Source organism: Acanthopagrus latus, chromosome 4 (genome assembly GCF_904848185.1).
Source record: "Acanthopagrus latus isolate v.2019 chromosome 4, fAcaLat1.1, whole genome shotgun sequence".
Taxonomy (NCBI): Eukaryota; Metazoa; Chordata; class Actinopteri; order Spariformes; family Sparidae; genus Acanthopagrus; species Acanthopagrus latus.
In genome coordinates, this window is record NC_051042.1 from 27,930,735 (window position 1) to 27,952,451 (window position 21,717).

At 42.1% G+C, this 21,717-nt stretch overlaps 1 protein-coding gene across 4 annotated transcripts in view; it reads left to right on the forward strand.

The window, feature by feature from the left end:
* The window catches only part of LOC119018734 (transmembrane protein 266-like), a 52,601-nt gene that overhangs the window by 13,024 nt on the left and 17,860 nt on the right, over nucleotides 1-21,717 (forward strand). For 2 of the 4 annotated variants that reach the window (XM_037096624.1, XM_037096626.1), the window contains exon 3: nucleotides 129-338. In XM_037096624.1, coding sequence (XP_036952519.1) covers nucleotides 129-338 — 210 coding nt within the window. Of the gene's footprint in view, nucleotides 1-128; nucleotides 339-19,076; nucleotides 19,213-21,717 lie in introns of those variants that run through there. The other 2 variants (XM_037096625.1, XM_037096627.1) reach the window with 2 other exon arrangements.

Consider the following 21,717-nt stretch of genomic DNA (forward strand, 5'->3'; position numbering starts at 1 on the left):
GCGTGTAATAATTCCTTACACATCTGACAAATGTAGTTTTCATTTCAAAGTAATGTATGTTTTTTTTTGTGTATTCTCTCTCCTTCTCGTGCATGTGTGCGTGTGTGTCTTCTGTCTGTGTGTTGCTGGTGGTGGCATGTAACTAGGGAAGTGGAGCAGGCAGGTCTGTCAGACTTGGAGATCATCTCCCAGCCAGTGGAGGATGAGAACCAGTGCTTGGCTCCTCCGGTCCAGCTGGTGAGTTTTGGCTACAGAGATCTGCCCCTCGCAGCTCTGGACCTCTCGCTGGCCGGCTCGCAGCTCCTCTCCAATGCAGACGAGGATGAAAACAGGGACGGGTGAGTGAAACTTTTGTAGCGTAGCGAGCCTTGTTTCCTGTGATGGGGACATTGGATAAGTTTGTTTTTTTGTTGTGTGAGTGACACACAGGTGATTATGTACTCGTTTCAGGAGCGACAGTGATCTTCTGCAGGGAGGTGTGATCGACACACCGGTGATATTTTCAAGTACTGTAGTTGACTTTTCTGAAATTGTTGTGAAGTGGCACAAACACACTCGCTGGTGGTGTTGAGTCAACAGATGCCTGCATCTTCTGAGCACTGGTTTGCTTTAGGACCTCAAAAACAACTCAACTTTAAAGCCCCAGTGAATGTAACGCTTCCAGCCTGCCAGTGAGCTCATCATGTGAATAGGTTTGTCAGAAAAACTGACCAGATTTTTACCTGCACAGCTCTTCAGTTATCCCGCTGGCTTCAGATCCCCCCTCTCTCTTTATGTTCACTTTTACTACATTGTGTTTTTAGAGATTTCACACGATAGTGGATCCAATCTTCTAAAGATGTATTAACTTGGAATTCAATATCAACAAATGAACAGCCTGACTTTGAAACATCTTCTTATTAGTACACAAGCATAAAGTGCATCCGGGCCAATACCCCTCTCTACAAAAACTGATTTGATTCAAACACATAATGTGGAGTGACACGATTAGCAGGATTTCCATTTCTCAGTTAACCTGGCCATATTGGTTGTCCTTGTCCAACTGTACAGTAACAGATCGACAAAGTGTGTTTTCTTGTGCGCGTGTTTGGTTTGCTCCAGGATTAATACAGTTATTTTGAATGGTAGTCAAACTTGTTCAGGCCATATTGTTCCTGACTCTTGATACTTTTTTCTCCTTACAGTTAAAGTGTTAAGAATTTAAGTTGAAAACATTCAAAATTTAATAAATTGTTAATAGAAGTTTTGACCTAATGATGTTTATGTATCGTTAGCACGCTAACCAGCTAGCCTCAGCCTGTCCCAGTCAAAAGCTCCAGTGTGAACACCGACACTCTTCTGGTGCTCCAAGCTCCCGGTCTGAGCTGCTAACTGCACAGCTAACTGAGCTAACTAGCTACGTAACTGCAGCTGCAATTAGCAGCAGTTAGTAGTAATTTTGGTGATATGCTGCCAATCTATTTATTTTGAGTATAAATTCAGCCATTTCTTACATATTGCACCTTTAATGTCACATATTCACTCAGCGGCTATGAACAGCTCAGATTAACATGACCATTTTGGACTTTATATTGCATTAATATCCACTTAAACAGCACCTATTGTTTTAATTCTTTGAACATAGTGACATTCCATCAACAAATTTAAGTGTTGCGTGTTGTGACGTTATTCTTACATCTGCTGTCGGGCCTGAATCATCACAGATGTTAGGACAGGGTCAAATGCAAATTCATTTAAGGTGTGTAATAACTGCAGCATCATCTGATTCTAAATTAAATATGAGATCGATAAGATCTTTTGCACATGTATGTTGTGGAAAAATGGTTCGTACACTAACGTCAAAGATTGTTGTTAAAGGGTAAGCACTTACAAACAAGATGTAAAAAATGATTCAGAATAAAACAGCTCTGTGACACATATTAGTACTCAGAGCTCGTCATGTTCATCCCGAGGTGATTACATTGGCCACAACATCAGACTCATGAGCCAGTGACAGCAGTGGCCTCTCAGCGGCCCTATCCAAACATACAACTCTATTATGAAGGCATCCATCTTTCAAATTCCCCTGATTATGAGTGTTCTGAAGACCTTGTTGATGCAAAGTAAACTTCGCTGATCTTCCCACTGTCAGCAGTATAGCATGATGAGATATTAGTTTATGAAAATATGGCATAAATAAATTAGAGGGACACACAGGTAAGCACAGGTTGTAAATTCAAAGACAGTATGGAAAGGGTCAGAAGTAGACATGCATCATGCACGGATGGTGAATCACACTGCTTCAGTGAAACCAAAAATGACTGGAGCTCTGCTGGACCTGGATGGGAAGGTGGTCAGTACTTTACCGCTGTTGATGGTGACCAATAATAGCAGCCAAATGAAGTTACCCAACACATGGCACTATTTATTATAGAAATGTCACATACATTTTGTGCACATGGTTGTGACAGTCAAGGCTGAATTATAATGCATTAAAAAATAACTTTCGAAACATTACAGCTATAGTAAAAGTAAACTTTTAGGTAAAGATTGTGCCTGGTATAGAAAGTGTAAATTCTTTGTATCTTTGTCAGTCAATAGGTGCACTTCAGCCTAGTGTTGTCACAAATTGTGTGAAAAATGACATTTTTTTCACAGTATCAATACTCCAGTACTAGCTGTATTTCTTCTCTCTCCCCCTGACAGCGAGTTGACACATTCACCACCGTGGGGCCCACATAGAGTCACCTCCTCCAGAAATACACAAGTACTTACATGCTGGTATTCTCAACACACAGTTCACATGTCTCCTTATATTTATCTTTAATAAGATCTTAAATTTAATTCCTTCAGCGTTTTGTCTAGGTCTTGTATCGAAGGTTAGAAATTCCAGTACCATGACAACAATAATACAACCTGTGATACAGCTGAATTCTCTCTTCTTTGGCTCTGGAAGTAAGAAAAATAACCCCAGTGATGTCATCAATATACCTAACCAAATTATGCCACACAATAGAGTAAAAAATACTAAACATTTTTTGTATCGTTTTAGAAAGCCTTTGTTATGTGGATTGTGAAAGTCACCAACATTTCCCAAGTAGGGCAGGTCTGTCAAAAGCATCATTAGTTGCATTATGGGAAATGTAGTGCCTAGTATTTATAGAGTTTGGCTGGACACATGCAAGGGACATAAAGTTAGGACCTTTTAGTTCCATGTGCTTTTATTTTGAAGGTTCCTATTTTCTGTCTCTTACAACCCATTTTTACATAAACACATTTAAACTGCATTTAACTGCTCTAAATGAAAAATATCACTTAAATCCTCCTTGTTTCAAAAATTTAGTAACAGTCGGGTTTTTATATAGTTTTTCTTTATAGTTTTATTTCTTCATGGTACTGTATATGTATAAACATGTCAACAGTACACATTTGTAAACAGGATGCCATCATGTTCTTGGCATGAACAATCTGTGCTCTGTTCAGAAGACCATGATAGAAACTCAATGGTGGCACAAGAACCTAAAGCTGTTATCTGCAAACATTTCATGCACACACACACACACACACACACACTGTCCCCATCACACTTGCATTAATGCCACATAGTATGCATGATCATCATCCATCATGTGTTAAGTCTCCTTCCCCAAGTCCTTGACTTGCTGTCCCTGTTGCTCAGTATTACGTCCATTTATCATTAAGTGACAACCTCTGGGTTGTACAGCGTCCATAAGTTAACTGAGATCAATTCATCATTTCAGACTAAATACCGCCCTCCTCCCACTGCCTGCTGACAACCGGAGCCTTTATTGTGAGCGACATTTTGCGACGCGTGTGCCAGAAGCCGATAATATCGCACTCTTAATTTTTTGTAAGTCTTTGGTGCTGCCTAACTGTACATGCCGTCGCATTCGATTATTTTATTTGGCGATCAAAAGCAGGCTGTTTAACGTTTGTAGTTCAACATACTTCCAGTTGATGCCGTCAACGTTTTTAAGTCGTTTTAAACCTACAAATTATCACAGGTTGTTCTTGACTGATTTGTAAGCCTGTTTTTAATGACGTGTAATTATTCAGGCGTCAGCACGTGGTGCTCAGGGGAATTCTGTTTGGATGCATGACGAGGAAGGTTTACCTCTGCCTACACTGCACCATGCAGGTCAAAGCTTAGTCAATAAATACATTTCAAGTTGAAGATGGTAAACAAAGTCAAAACAGCCAATAGAATAAAAAACAGTCATGGCTCAGGTTTTTGATTTAGTTAGTTCCTGTTTTATTTTGGTAAAAATAAATTCCCCACATTTCTTTTCTGTGTATACCTGTGGCTTATTAGTTAATCACTCCCTGTGTATTTACGGTTGTATTTTGCCTCCATTCTTCGTTAGTTTGTTTGTTTTGTCCAGTGTCTTCCGTGTTTCTTGGTCCTGTCTTCCCGCCGCGCTCTCGTGCATTTCCTGCCTGTGTCCTTGTGTTATTCTCACAGTCATATCAGTCAGAGACACATTAAACTTATGACCTGCTGATAACAGGTCTTGTTTTTCCACTTTACTGTGAGTGCGAAATGCTGCGATGGCATATGGATGTGATGTCACATCACAGCCGTCTTTTTGATTAGTCACAACCCTAACAGATTTTCTTGCCCCATCCTTAAAACCTGCCCACCGTCCAGTCTTTCCATTCCGTCCAGTAACCGTGACTCAAACCTGGCTCTGTGTGTGGGCTCTCACCAGGACGCACATAAACACCATAAGCTGTGGCACCGAATCCAATGCACGTACGCACAGGTACACAAGCGCCAAATCCATACACGCCGCCTCATCCAAGTGCTTCGTTTGACACCAAATCAGGTCTCACTCCATTGGTTCCCCTCAGTCATGGCCAGAAACAGATGGATTTAACAGACGCACCGTCAACAGAAGGCGGTGCCGACACTCACGCTGCGCTTGTGTCGCAGGCAGCACACAACTTCATGTTTTCTGTTTCGCATCGGGGGAGTGATGGCATGTATTTCCGTCCCTGTGCATAACAGATACAAGCGAGTGTTTTTGATGTGACTGTCCGAACTGTCTTGGCGTGATGAATTGTGCATGCAGCGCTTCCTATTGTAGCTCAACCTGTGAAATACCTGTAAGTCTGCTCAAGCTAAGAATTGGTCGGTAACTGGGTCACAGGCCTCCTGTTGTCGAGTAATCAAAAAAAAACAAAGAAAACGAGACCACCAATATGTTCAAATGAGCTTGGGTCCGAGGTTCTTCCTCTGGTCCCGTAGAACCCCCGCTGCAAGGAGCACTAATAACAGCTTCACCAGTCACTGCGGTGAAGGTTATTTTACCAGAGAGCTCAATTTACTCAAACTGTGCTTAGTGCGATGGGGTCACTATTTCATATTGAAGTCATTAGCATGAAATGTCTGCCTGTAAAAATGCTGCCAGTGGGAGTTGTAAAAGTCATCATTCTTTCTTTTAGCTCTAATGAAATCCCATTTAAATCCACCAGACAAGAGCTACAGTAATGTGTGCGTTACATCTCCGCTATGCTTTAAATGCTACACTAATCTCCCACATTAATCACTATCACCGGGCCTCGTGTCTGGCCATGTATTGGGAAGTTTCAGAAGGATGCTCCGACACCTCTTGCTCTGCGATAACAGAGGTGAAGCATCAAGAACCCCTGCTGCTCACAGGTCTCGCATCGAGTCAGGTGTTTCTGCCAAAAACAGCGCGTGTCAGCATCGAGAGGGAAGCTCCTCTGACATTAAGGCCACGTCATTAGAACCAGTCAGATGTAGGCAGAGAGCGTCCCGGTGAAGGTGTCAGTCAGGACCCGATGCTATTCTATTCTGTGGATTTCAGCACCGCTGGGCTTTCGGTGATTACGTCTGTGCATCGGTCTCCTCATTACCGTATCGATCCACCTCTCAAACAGACAGCGGCCATTAGCCTCCCTTAATGACATTCACGAGCACCACGCCCGTGCACCATCATCATGTTGTGCAATGGGCTCCCGTGGCTCCTTAAAGGTGCACTGTGTATGTAGGAGGCTGGGACAGCTAAAATTATCCTTTATAATTTATTTGTGGTACTTTATAGTGGATGGATGTATTTTTTGTTTTGTGCAGACTGCACCTTTAATGTGTCACTCTTTTGCGAGTGTATTTGTAGGTAATGTGAATTTGTGGTCAGTCAGGACAAGCGGGGAGTGGAGCCAGATAGTTTTTTGACCTCTTGCTCTCACTCTCTCTCCCTTAGGACATGATTTGCATTTAATTTTGTGACATTTTTTGTATTATTCCTACTTGAAAGCAAACGTTTCAAGTTTGCCTACTGGTCTCTGTGGATTCTTTGGATGTGGACACGAGGGAGACTGTCACGAGAGTCAGACTCAGGCTTCATCTACAGTGTAGTTTTGGGAAAGAAATGTTAATCAGAAGAGAAAGATCTTCATGGACTGATTCTTTTTTTATGCCTAGACAAACTGAATAAACAAACTGATCTTAAAGGACAACGCAATGTCATACCGTTTTACTTTGTTTATATGTGGCGGACCCTGCCACCTTCTAGCTTCAAGCCATGTTCTGGGGACCCGCATGTTTACTCATTCGTGTAAAAGATCAATATTTCTGAGTTAATTAATATTGTTACTATTAAAATTCTGAGTTTGATTTTTTGTTCCTCCAAAACTACATAGTGCCCCTTAAAGTCAGGGCTTTGACATGAGCTACCTGTGACTTGATTTTGCCGGATCATGACAGGTTGTAAGCACCATCAGGCTTGTGTTTGTACTTGCCGTCAGAGTGCAGATAGGAACTGCCGGAGAAACGATTGCTAAACTCACCTAAAGGGAAATGGGGCGGAGGAAATGAACCTTTTTATGGGCGTGTTGAATGATGAAGTGTTGTAGAGAGAAGGCGAGACAGCGATCCACAGCCATCAAAATAAAAATGCATGTGGGAGAGGAATCTATTGACTGCTCCGCTGACTCTACCTGGGAAAGTGGATTGCCCCAACACCACCACCACAACCGCCCCACACACACGCACACACCCCTCTACTCCCAGTCTGTATTAGCTGGCTCATTGGCTTTGAGGCAGTGAGGGAGCATGATGGAAAAAAAAAAAAAAAAATTAACTGCGCATGGGGAATGTTTAGGCATGCTCGGTAGTGATGTTTGGCAAAAAAAGAAAACTGAGAAGCGCTCCTGAAAGTGAAACAGGGGTGTTTCATCAACATGGCGACGGCTCATTGGACCAGTCCTGGAAGTTAACTTCCCCGGTAGTGTCACTGTCAGCAAAACTTCCCTCCGTCTACTCATTCCCAGGAAGAAATGAACAGCTAAAAACTGACACCAAATTGAATATACTGGCTCGAAGTGTATGTTAAAGTTATTGAACTAATCAGTTTCATCGACAAGTCCCCGAAATTGAAAACTGCAGGAAGAAAAATCATATATTTAGACAACACACTAGCTGTGTCTCCCTTCCAACACACACACGTTTTGCAGCTTAGACGGTAACCGAACAGATCCTCGCGTTATTACGGTTTGCCAACGCTGTAAAGGCTGCAGCGCGTCTCATAGCAGGAAGCAAGCAAAGGAGGATTAATCAAGAGAAGAGGCTCCTGTGTCAAGCTGCCACCGTGTGATGAAGCACCCACTGTCAGCCATGTTTGCATATCATAGCCTGTAGCATTGTGAAGGTGGAGCTGACCTTACCGCTATCTCTCGTATAGTGCACTGCCCTCACTTCACATGACGGCAAAGTGGTCACTCGCATAGAAAATAGAAAAAAAAAACAACCCTCTTATCACTCTCTCTTTCTTTCTCACTCTCTCTCTCTCTCTCGCTCTCTCTCTCTCTCTCACGCACACACACACACACACACACACACACACACACACACACACACACATACACACACACACACACACACATATTTATGCATGCATGAACAGAAACACAGCACATAGAGTATTTATACACAGAGAGAGGAGGAACAGGCCTGAAAAGCTTTCTCACTGCACTACATAGTGGTTGTTAATCTAATCCTCTGTAATCATGGTTCACTTCATATTCCAGTTTATACCGGGCTGTCACATCTCATTAGGAACAATAGTGTTCCTTCATTGATGCTACTGCACATTTAGATCAGCTCCTCTTCTTCCTCTCCCTTTCACCACCTTTTCTTCACATTTCTATATTTCTCCTGATTTGCCCCCCCACCCCACGTTATCACTTCTTCTCTTATTCCAGTTTCACACTCACTGTCTCATCTTTTTTCCGTCCTTTTCTGCCCTCGATTTCACACAAAGCATCCCTTCCCCATACCGAATACCAATCTGCACTGTATAAAACTAAAAGCCAAGAAGCAGCCCCGTGTTTTCTCATCGCTCCACGCGGTCATCAGCTCATCACGCTGACCGAAAACTACCGTGAGCACCTTTCGGGAGCCTCCAGGACGTCTTTTAGGTTTGTCGTCCTGTGGCGAGGGTGAAGGAAGGTGGACAGGTTGGAGGTTTCCAGCCCCCGTTTCGCTGTATTGTTGCCGAGCACAGTATTCCTATCAGGAGAGACGTGGGCGACATTGTGGGAGGTGGTTGTTCTAGCTAGCATCAGGGGGCAGTTGCAGTGTTAGCAGTTTTGGCGTCATGGTAAGTGGAGTGTAGTTATTAATAGAGTTGGGCCCATCCATCTTCCTGTCTAGGAAAAATGCTGGGAGGACCAAGGTGGCGTGGGCTTGTGTTCAGCACTTTCATGGCCACCCACTCTCCTCCTAGTCATCAAGCTGCTTTTGTTTGTTTGCTCACTTCTTTTTTTTTTTTATTTAGGTTGAAGAGTTTTTGGTGCATTTCAGCTTGTATTTGTGTAGGCTGCTGCTGCTGGTGGAATTATTTTTTTTTTTTAAATAGAAAAATAAAGCCAGTTTTAACAAAGAATGACATCATTTGAAGGGCCTGGCATCGTCTGCGGCTCACATTGATGGTTTATACTGGCAATTAAACAAATCTTTAAATAGAGCAGCAGCTGATCAGAAGCGATATTTCATTGAGTTTATGTTAAATGATTATTTTGTGAGTTAGAAATTGTCACGTATGGTTAATTTCAGAAAAACAGACAGGTCAAACTAAGGGAAAAACACACAGAACTGGGAATTCTGAATATAGGCAATGACAACCAAAGCCATGGCTGTCAATGAGTAATGTGACACTAAACTCTGAGCCAGAGCCAATTAAAAAACCACACAACAGCCACTTTTCAGCAAAACACCTGACACTCTGCAAGCTGCAGCAGTACAGTGGCAGAAAATATCCTGCTGTCATCGCCTGTGGCAGGATACGCACATAAAAAAAGGTGTGGAGAAGGTCAGGGTGGAGAGTACGATGCCGACAGTGCGATAAGGGATGAGGAGAATTACCTGGGCCTATTATTGTCTGACGACGGTGGGGATAACACCTGGATGAAAGCACGCGGTGTAGAAATATCTTCAGATTGAAGTTGCCCCACAGGCTCACCAGACCAACCCTTCCACTGCCATCACAAGTGCACACCTGAGCAGTGGAATGATGTCACCTACCATCCCGGTGATGGGTGTATGGTTGCCAGACGCGGAGACAGAAGCATATGTTGCTGATACGGCTGTTTCCAAATGTGCAAGGCGTCCAGGGTTGGGCCCGGGCACCAGATGGTTCGTCTAAATCTGTAGCAAGCAAAAGGGGGTGAAAAGAGGAAAAAAACAACTTCTTTCTGTCACCCACCAGCTTTAGGCCAAGGGTCCAAATGTTCCATTTTGGAAATAACCACTGGCCCATTTGCAAGTTTCATAATGTGGTTAAAGATGGAAAATACACATTAACTTTGCATAATGGTCACAGCCATCTCTGGGGAATTCTGTGGCAAGCGTAGAAACTCGACTTTTGTAACCCGGACATGAGCTAAATTATAGCATTTTTGCATAACAAAGACATTTCATGGACACACAACATGATGTCCTCTGATTAAAGGGACACTGAGGAGTCTCTTGTCTTATGTAGGCATGTTCGTGGCATGTGGAGTTACTTTCAACATTGTATCTCTCTGTCGGTACGGAACACTATAAAAGCCCGACTGTTCACGGGTTCAAAAGTTAATTATTTTGTCATCTTGAGACAGAAAGCTTTGTTTTCTCAAGAAAAGAGTTGTGTTTATGTCATGGTCCTCTATTGTGAATCGGATGGAGTTTTTTTTTCCTCATTATTCAGATATCTTTATATATCTATCTGCCTGTTGTTAAGATAAATTAACCTGCTATCGCAAGTAAAACAAGCTTTGTTAACTTGTGATAATGACATGATTAACTCATGGTCTCAAGAGAACGGCATTAAAAAAATTATTTGCCTCGTCGGCTTCCATACAAAACCAAAATAGACTTGTGTAACCTTTCTCTGTGGGTCCACCGCTGCATTTTTACTTTACACGCTTTACAACTTTGTTAGAGGAGGGGAACCAAAGTCAACTGTTTGAAGCATTTTGAAATAATGCATTCTCTGAAGGCTCTCACCTGGTCGAGCCAATTTGGCCTGATTTAATTAGAGAGCGCAGGAAGTTGTCTGAGAGAGCGACCAGAGAGTGACCGGCCTCCCTGTTATCTCCCAGGCTTCTTAATTCCTCCGCCACAGGGAGGGCTGCTGGCCCATGTCAGCGTAGGAGCTAAATGTTCAATCATTTGTCAAAGAGATGTTTTTTCCTGTCTGTCTTCAGACGTCAGAGATTCCCTAAATTATGAAAAATACTGAAATAGTGCTTCTTTCTATAAATATACCAATAGTTCAGATAGACCTAAAACTAAAATGCAGCTCTATATTGAATAATGTACACTATGTCCTTTTCAACAGTAATCGGTTTTGTATTTTGCATGCCCCGACATCTCATACTGTGTGTCCACAGGCTGCAAAACCTCAGTATTGATAATATGGCAGTGGTCACAAAGAAAGACCTGCAGAGCACCATGCGTAGCTCAGTTAACGCCCGTCCTCACACCCGGCCCCTAAACTGCCTTCAGAGAGGAGGTGCAGAGTGCTGACAGAGTGGTTGATATTCACACACACAAGATGTGTGAGGCTGCTGTTCCGGCTATTAAGGAAGAAGGATCAAGTGCCGGAGCAGAAACCTGTTAGTGGAGTCCAGTGCAGATGTGAATAGATAGATTTGTCTTTTCCTCTGTGTTAAAAGATAGACGATTAATGATAACAGGATTAATCCTATCACCCCATCGTATCCTCAGACATGACGCGTGGGTGTTGTAAAAGGTAACATCAAGACATACTCCCATCTGGAAAGTTTTAGGACTTGAAGATAGAAACTTCCTTTTATCAGCGTGCCTCTCCCTGAGCAACTCACGCTGTTCACACCTTGTTATTACCGGCCACCGCTGGGATAATCTTTATAAATAGCATATGATTGCAGAATCCACATGCAAGGGAAAACAGTTTGGTATCGGAAGCGTTCTGGTTTCTGTTTGTAGTCCAGGAAGGTTTGACCAGGGATGATGAGTGTTTACAGGCAAGGTTATTGTATGAAAATGTAGATATTATATCAGCTATGTTAAACTTATCTGCATTTACGTGTCCTCGTATGCCACTGCCTACACTGGATACCTACAAAACACTGGTGTATTTTCCCCAGATGCTAAATTGTTGTCCAGTTGTCCATGTTTTTTGGATTAAATGTTCAGTTGAGCAGGACACACTGAGGATTGTACTCTTTGTTCGGCTGCTCTGCCCTAACATACACCACTAATCACACATGTTAAGACCAGTTACATGAACTGATTCCCAAAAAGACTCTGACATGTATTGTTAGTTATGCTAAATCGATTTGTACTGTAGAGAAGAATACTGTTACGGACAGTGTAGTAGGGAACTGATCATAGTGACTGTAGATGAAGTCAATGACCAAGCATCAGCTAAGAAAAATAAAGCCCATCTTTGTTCAGCTCTGATCACAGGAGGAATAGTTGCACCATGCACGTTAGTCTTTCTCTGTTAATGAAGTCGAAATACTTTAATTTTTTGTGTGTGCTGTATGTTTAAACACGCTTCAGAGCGGCTTCCCTTCCAGTTCGACTCACGTCTGTCACCTCAGCTGACATCCAGAACCAACTGCAGTCTATAGGGTACTGATCACGGCTGGCTCTGATTGGCTGTGCACATATGAATGCACACATATGGTATATACACACACAGAATACAGAATACACCGTTGCAGACAGACAGACACACACACACACACACACACACACACACACATGCATTCACACACACAGACACACACTGACCTTCCTGTCCCCTTGTAACATACAAATGAGTCTTTTCCCAGCGTTCCCACAGGACTGCGAGGGAGAGCCGAACACCAGTTGCCCTTGTTCATTGTGTTGTGTGTGCGGGAAACTGCTCACGGTAAACTTAACTCACTTAACCCTATAAGTTCCTTCTTATATTGCACATCACATTTCATATGATACAGTTCAATGTGGGGAGTTGAAGCTAATTTGGCTGTAGTTTGACATAGTTCAAATAATGTTATCGGCTGTCTGTATGAATGTCTATACGAGGTACCAGGGAACTAGAGTCTCCAGTCAGATTCCATCTTTCTTCGTGAATGAGATCTGTATATATAAATGGGCCCTGGGTGCCTTTCAGTTTAATTAGAGTGTCCATTACAAGTGAGAGGAGGATGTGTTAAGATGCACAGAGCAGCAGAGTGCATCCAGGCAACTTTCAAAATAAAACAGACTGTGCAGACTCGTACAACAGCACAACAATGTCAGTAATAACAATAAAAAAAATCAGTTAAACAGGCAAGAAAAAGAAACCATTAAAAGATTAAAGTCAAAAGTCAAAAGGAAACTTTATAGTACATAGACACCCGGAAACAGGTCAGCTCTGCCGATCGCTGCTGCAGTCAGGCTGATAAACAGGAGTGAAGATAAATCAACTTTAACCCCAAATGTTAGAAAGTAATCTACCTCATGTCATTAAGTGGTTTTTGTTCAGAGCAGGATCTGAAGTGACTCCAGGTGTTTATTCTAGCCCCCCTAAGCAGCTGAGCAGCGGCTCTCGACCCACCGCTCCACCTGGCCCTCCAGACACTCAGCAAACATCTTTTATTTTGGTTTGATCGAGAGCCCCCTAGCAGCAGAAGTTACATATCGTACATATTGCACTGCATAGCTCACTCACCCAAGGTAGAAGCACACAAATCAAGGATAAATGAAGGAATAAATAGGAACTGAACAAGTTAACAACATCAGGCAGGAATGACGTTCTTCTTCTGAAACGCTCCCGGTGGGGTATGAAGCTGCGCGGAGGACAGAACAAAACTGCGTCACACATGCAAAGTCACAGAGACGTGCCCGGTGCAATGAAGGCATTAACCTTGTAAACTGCATTTTATGCGGGCATTGTAATCACATACAGATTGACAATAGCTTCAATCAAACTTTGGATTACCCTCCAAATGCTAACATTTGAAGTGTCATACACAGTAGAGTATCAGCTATTGCTGCTAGAATGACTTGGAGTGAAACTAAGAAGCTGTTACGTAACTGTCACACATAAACAAAGGAACAATTTGAATAAATAATACGCTTGCCTGACAATACTGTTGATGTATGAAGGTAGATACTGTTTAGTAATAATTCACTTGTCTTATTTCCTTTTAGCTATTGCCAAGTTTAAAAAAAGGAAAACAAAAACTGCTCGATCTTTGAGCCTCAGAGATTTATATCTGACTCCAGGGTCAGTCATTTATTCCTTTGGTTCTGTTTCCCCTGAAAGTGCTGCAGGAGTTTTGTGGCTTGCCTCTTCCCTGCTGATGTTTTGTGATCAATGGTGCACAGGCATTGGTAATGGGGAACCTTTCAAATGTAAAATTAATTACCTGCAATCTGACAGCATCAGGGAAACTCAGCATGTATTTTATGCTTAGTTGGTACTCCTCCTTTTCCACGCTTGCTTTAGCATGAAGCATTGTGTACGTGTCTGTGAGTGTGTGCATTGGTTGAAATGTGGAGCCTGCTGGAGACAGGAGATGATAGTCTGCGGATGGCAAAGTCAGCCTCACCTGACAGGCAGCATCCTGTGATGTTGCCCGGAGGGACGCTGGACCTGTCCCTTCTCTTCTTTCCTGATAAAACACAAGTCCACGAGCACTGAAGTGTTTCTTGTCGTTTGGCTGTAAGTACAGTGGTTTTTACATTGAAAAACGTTTGCCCTGAAGCCACTGCCGGGAGCGCTTGCACCAGAGGTTGATGGTGTATTTAATGCCAGACACATAAGAATAAACAAACAAACAAACAAACAAAAAAACTGAAGGGCAATAATCTATATCCAAGTTTGTTTTTTTTATTTTGAAATTGTCCTCAAGGAAATCAGGTGACATGTGGCCAGAAGGTATCCCGTGTTTTTATGTTTCTGCTTATATTTGAATAATGTAACATAACTTGATAAGTAATTTGTATGCTATAATGATGGTATAAGTTTGCTTTTGTGTTGCTTCCTGACCTCTAGTGGTCAGATATTACCTAAGAGACCTAAACTAAACTAAACCGTAAATTTCAAGGAGACATATTCTCATTTTCAAGATTCAGAAATTTATTTTTGATCACTACTAGCCAGTAAGTTATACAAGAGAATGACCAGGCGACGTAGTGTTTTTCATGAAGCGATAACACACAGAACAAAAGAAAAAAGAAAATGAAAAAGCACAATATGTCTCCTCTAATGACCTTGATTAAATACATCTTGTTTTATCCCTTTTTCTGTTTCTCGTTTAGGGTGTAAATTAGTTTCATGGTGTCACATTTCTTGCGGAGCAATACAACATAAAAAGTGTCAAGACGATCTCACTGAACTTCTTCATTCACGACCGCAGCTCTCATCCTCAGGAATAGTTGTCATCACCAGATTCAAAGCACCCGAAAAGTGAAATCGCCAATAATAGAACTCGAGTCAAAGAAAAAGTAGGGAGTAAAAGTTGAAAATTAAAGCGGTCATTGAAGTTGATTCATTACACTTAATTGAGTCTGTAAGGGTTGTATATGTTCTTTTGAGCTTACAAAAAACGCATCAATCCAACGTATCATGAGTCTTCAAAGGACTCAGTCTGCAGCAGCACCAGCTGTACAGTGAGCTTTTCCCCCATTGATAGATAAGATAATGAAAATTTGATTCCAATACCTCTTTTAATTGGATAACTATTGTACAGAGAGTGGACATAAAATTTAATTTAAGGAAGGCATCAAATTAGCAGTGTTTGTCCCTTTCAGAGCTAAATAAAGGCACTGACATTGATATTATTTTCATTTTCTCATATTTCCTTAAAGTCCCTGATAATACACAAACAAGTCAAGAGCAAAAGGCAAAGTAGAAACAAAAGCATCATACTTCCCAGTGAAGAAACCTTCAAACTTAAGTATTTGAGTGAAATTATTTATTTCCGTATTGTGTTCGATCAGAATGAGGATGAATGAATGTTACGCAACACAACCTCCTGCACTGAGCTGGAGTACTTTATCTGATGAGACCATCAAGTGCTCTGAGTCTTGACAGTCCCAGTGTTTGGTGGCTCGCTGGACACGCTGTTATCGATTACTTTGCCTGATTTAATCTCCCTCCTCTGTTTCCCCGTCCAGCCCCACTCAATCTCGCCGACAGTGGGAAACAGTGACAGCTATATCAAGCTGCTCAGCGAACGCTGGCAGCAGACAGGAGGCAGAGAGAGACGGAGAGGACGGACGGGGGAATGAAAGCGGGAGCGACAGAAATGCAAAGAGAGAGCAAATGCAGGGAGACCCATGGTGCTCCATGTTTGTGTGCAAACGCTCTTGGGATTTGACTACATTTGCAACATGGCTTTAATTTTGTAAATCAATATGAGGCTGGGAAAAATGTTGATGTGAAAATCCATGAGGCCAAAGTGAGTTTGAAAACGGGCAGTTTGAGAGGTGACCTTGTCCGCTGTTCGTGCTTGTCTACTAGTGACTTGGGCCAGGTGGTTCTGTCAGGCCGTCAGGGCTGAGTGGGTCAGAGAAACAACATTTGCTACTGTTCTGTTGCTTTAATAAGACTCATTAATATACTGCATGTGTCACCAGCAGCGTCTGACTGCGTCCCCTCTAGGCTGGGCTAGTTTTGGCATGACATGAAGTAAGGACACACATTCACTGGATTTAGCCTATTTGTCTAACGCATCAAAGCTGAGTCTTTGCACTGCCTGTGAACTTGGACCCCTTGTACTTCTGTGTGTGTGTCTGATGAGTTGGCTTGTACGGTGGAGTTATCCTGTTAAAAGACGGCGCATGTTAATATCCCAAGGTGATGGATTTGATCTTGGCCTGGATGTTGCCTTTGAGGTGCTGGCTACTAAATGTTGTGCTTATTTTTATTTTTATTTTTTTTGGGGGGGGGGGATTGTGCTTTTGTTTTCCTTTTGAACCAAAGACAGACAAACTCACACGTCTGTTTTGACCCAATTAATGGTTGTTTATCGGATCAAGCTCTGCTCAGTGAGGAATGGTAAAGGAATAGTTTGACATTTGGGGGAAGTATGCTCATTTACTTTCTTGACAAGACAGCTGAGCTCACTGAGATGCGTCACTGGAAATGTGTTGCAGCAAAATCTTTGTTATTCCATCGATTCTACTGTTTGCCAGTGGTGAGTTTTTCATCAGTTTTTAAATAGTTTTAATATTTTCATTTTTCACCTCAAGGCCCGGGATTGTACTGCTTTTTCCATTAATTACAAATGACGGTCGGTTGCACATGCAGACAGGCGCACCATGCTGCTTTGTACACTTTCCCAAGATGTTTTCAAACAGCCACCGTTGTCTTTACGAGTCTCCATACCATGCTCATGTTTCTTTCCTGGATATGAAGCTGTCTCCAGTCACCCATTAGCTTTGCATAGACTGGGAACAGCTAGTCTGACTCAGTCAAAAGCTAACCTCCTGTCGTCACCCTGAGGTTGCCGTAAACAAATGAAAGAAATCCCACAACTTGCCACTTTTACACTATCAGAGCCAGACGAGCTGTTTCCAGTCTTTCATGTGTGTATATATTTATATATATATATATATATATATATATATATATATATATATATATATATATACGTTGATGACAATACGTTTTATTTTATCATCTCAACAGCTTTTAAAGTTGTGATTACCTGCATGGAGATGCTACACCCACTCAAGCACATAGACATCCGTTAATTGAAATACGCTCGGCAAGGCTAACGACACTAATCACCATTGTCTCAAATTATACCAAGAGTCAGAGTTAGGGGGGCAGTGAAAGACAGGGTTTATTCCTAGAAGCAAATTACCTCCAGGTTCCCCCCGAGAGATTATTTTGATTCCTTTGGCCCATCCCATGACCCAGAGACAACTGACCTGGTGCCCCCTCTCTTTGTCGATGGCCCTAATGGGGAATCTCAGTGTCCCTAAATCTTTGGCTTTTGCCCTATTTTGGGGTTAGGGAGGTAAATAAAAATGACTCCTGAAGCGGATTTCCTCACCACGTGATATATTCAGTAGCATTCATTACGATTAGCTGCACTATGCCATGATTCCTGGAGCCAGTAAAGCCTGAGGAGATCACGGCTCTATAAAGTTTGTGAGATGAGTATTTCACTTTTACCACTTCCTTTTTACTACTCCCACTCATGGAGTTTTATTGTTCTGGTAATTTTTTTTCTATTTCTTTTTTTTTTAACTTCCCCGCAGCAGTTGAATGAAGCATGAAATCATTTGATATAAGATGCACTTTGATGGACTTTCTAATCATATGGTGGAAGTTTGCTAAACCATAACCTCTGGAAATGGAGGTTTGTTTGAACCAGTGAAATGTTTGGATGACTCAGACGCACAGATCTTCTTTTCTTCTTCTTTTCCTTCAGCATGAAGTAAAAATTAAATGTACTCCAGAACTGCCTGCAGTCTCACTTGCACTAACATGACTCACCAAGGGAAATACTATTGTTGGTGAGACGTTGTTGATTTTCATTATTCCATTTATTATATTTCATATAATCAGATCTGATAAAAAAAGGCTTTTGTTAAATTAGACTCTGCTGTGCGCTTCTATAAGTAGCCACAAATCCATAAAGGTTAGAGAAGGTTATTACTGGAGGTTTACTGGTGCAAATCCCCGGAGTCTCGTGTAAAATGTGGGTGGAGAGGGTGAATGAGTAACTCTCCTCACCTTCAGCAACTATCAAGGTGGCCTTCAGCAAGGCACCAAATTCAACCTGCTCCAGTAGAGCGAATCAGTGGCTGTCGGTGAATACTGGAATGGAAAACAATGCAAAGCTGAAGGAGGTCATTCCCTCAGTTCATGTTAAGATGGTGATGTTTTATTTTCCGCGCTTAATGGCCCCATGAAAAAAAACTGAAATGTTTCCCAGTGACGTTGGCTTCCTTTTATTACATTTATGCAGTTAAATATAAAGAGCTCTGACACTGTAGATTTCTTTGTTGAAACTTTACATTTCTGTCTGATGAAACTTTGAGTTCTTTTAAGTTCCATTTTGTAACTAATGTTGTGACACTCCCGTGCTTTTGACTGACTGATTTTATTAAAAGGTACAAAAACCACTTGTTTAGGTTTAGAAAAAGATCGTGTTTTAGGATATATCTGTTTTAGTCACAAAAAACAGAGCTGGAAATTAACCCGCGGTCTTTAGGTAAAATTATCCAGTGGTGTCTTGCTTACAAATGTTGAAACACACAGTCACCCTCCTCACCCAAACTTTCTGATTTGAGCGTGGAGTGAGGATCTGTTTTTTTAACAAACCAGTGACCACAGCCTGTTTCATGTCCTTTAGTATCTAAAAGGAGGCTGTGGGGGGAAAAAAACAAACTCACAGTCACCCACTGATTCTTTCAAAATGATAGGCAGACAAACTGATTGGACCCAAAATCAAAAGGTGAACTTGGAGTCACTGGACAAGGGGGAAAAGAAATCTATGGAAACAGACCGAAAGGAAAATCTCAAACACACTCAACTGATTGCAGTCAGCTGAAAGAGAACATCACAGGTGCAGCCAATGGCTCCTGATGACCTGTGACAGTCTCTGCTCACAGCAGGATCTGTGGTGAATCTCTGATCTCTGCGGTCTCGAAATGCGGCCACTGAATCGGCCACCTTCTAGCCTGTAACTCCACCATTACCCTCGTCTACCTCCCAGTATGAAAGTCAGGTGATAAACACGTAACGTGAAGGTGATATGACACATTTTGTAGAAATGCCAAGATGGTATGTGGACTGTACAAAGTTGACGGTATCAGTGGTTTAACTGCCAACAATTTGACCTGGCACATTGGCTGAAAATGTATAAATGTGAAATAAATATTAAGAGTTAAGTGTGGACACTGAGTAGATAAAGGATTGTAGCTGTGACCAGTGGTCAGTTGGTCCTTGCTCACAAAGTAAAGTCTACTCATTAGAGCTACACAATCTACCAAAATCACTCACAGTACTGAGGTGAAATCAAGTGAAATTTCAGCTCAAGTATGTGTCCAACATTTCTTTGGATAATTCTGTTGTGATGTCACATGATGATGCAGATTCATGCAAAATTATTTGGTGTCTTTTACTGTTAAATACCTCAGAACATTTCATCGGCTTGTCCCTTTGAATTTGTATATACACAGTATATAGGTTGGCATGCTGGTTCTCAAGACGACACGATACCTGGCATCCTCAGAGTCTCGCCGAGACTCTGGAGGAGCAGATTCTCCACCATCTGGAGCTCGCGCATTTGTGCCACCCCACCCAAAGCCAAGAAGATGATTGCTATCAGCATGATTACGCCTTTATTAGATTAGCTATGCATTGTTTACAGGCTTGTGGCTCTGCCCATGCCAGCCTTCCAACAAACACTTTCCTCTGACAAAACCAATGGGAGGGTGGAGCGATCAACCCAGCAGCCGCGGAGAACATTTCCCTTATTACTACATGAATGTGTTACTCTGGGAGAAAGTTATAAGTCGAGCTTGAGAAAAATTATCTCAATTTGATTCTCCAGTGATGCATTTCTCTTCAGAAATCGTCTTTTATTAGGGTCAGACACATTTCTATAACAGGTCACGGCAGCTATTAAAGCCCAAAATCTTTCAAAATTGATGTCAAACATGAGAAATACGTATTTTGTGGTAATTTGAAACAGGAACTTATAAGATTGTTTGAATACAGTGGTTGGAATATTTATTTTCATGTTGATTATCGTTGATCTGTTGTGAAGGTCGTGTGAAAATTCAGCAGTTCCTCTTGATCAAATAGCCAAGGAGCCACACACGAAATAGGAAAAAAGACACATGTGTGGCCTCTTCCACTCACTGAGCTCAAGTTAATTTGTCAGAGATGTGAGGCGGTGACACATAAATAAAAAGTCTCTCCCTTGGGATAACTTTTGCAGTTGAATCAACCGCAGTAAATGCTCAGGGTCTGTTGTCATGTTCTTACAGTGGACGCTGGCCAGAAAATCATCCACCCCACATCATCCTATGTACAGAACGGACTTTCACATGATCTGCTGCGGAAGGAAGTCTATATATTACCATTAAAATACCATATCATTGTCATTTCAGAGCTTAATTTTCTGAAGTTAGATACACAACAATGGACTTTTACTGTGGCTGATGAATTTGCATCATCTCATTCAAATAGGGCTCTTATAAAAGTCAAGGAGAGAACTTGTCCTCATCCAGCAGTTTGTGATGTGCTTTAATAGGCTGTAACTGATATTAAAACAGATAAAATATCCCCAAATCTTCCGTAATGAGTGCAGCAACACCAGGTCTGAAGCCGCAGAGGAAAATAGAGCCATTTTGCCACCGTTGCAGCTCATATTAGCACCACGCCAAGGAATGAAGACATGATCAGAGGAGAGAAGTGCTCTGCCAATGTCTGTCTCCTCCATGCCAGTGCATGGGGAGAAGGGAAAGGTAGTGGGCAGAGCCAACTTTCCACTCCAGCTGGAGAGCTGGTGAGAGGCATTGTTTCTCTCATCCCCTACTGTCAGCCCTTGTAGTGGCTGGTCTGTACGACTAGCCACTATTTCAAAATAGCATTGAGTCATCTTGCCAGACGCTTTAATGGCCTAAATGCTGCATTCTTACGCTACTTGGCAGGAAAAAGTCTTAAAAATGTTCACCTGTTTCCTCTGGAGCCTAATATTTTTTATTTTCTATTTTTATTTTCTAACTAATGTGGCTGATGTCAAAATGTCAGGGTCAGGCTAACATGTAGATGTGAATCTAATTTAGTTTCTTTACACCTCAGATTCTGGCTTCAGCCCCCCCCCCCCCGGTTTTGCAGAGATCCTCCCTTCCAAGCAGCATCCTCTACAGTGACTCCCTTCATGGCCATGTAAAAAGGAGTCCATCAATATTCCAGTCACACCACACCCACGCCACTCGTTCACAGAGCCTCACTGTCCCTTGTCTGTCAATGCTGCCTCTGACCACACTTCCTTTTCTTTATCTCTGGCTTTATACCCCCAAACTTTACTCGGGCGGAGGACCTCCACTTTCATAAGTGTGAACTACTGCCCTCTGTTGGCCGTGTCAGGGAGTTCAAATATGAAGCTCAGAACCACTGAAATATTGTTCAGCCAACTGCACTCAAGCTGGGAATCAGTGCACGAGTAGATTCATCCATTTGTCAGTTTAAACATGCTGTGCTGCTATATAATTATTATTAG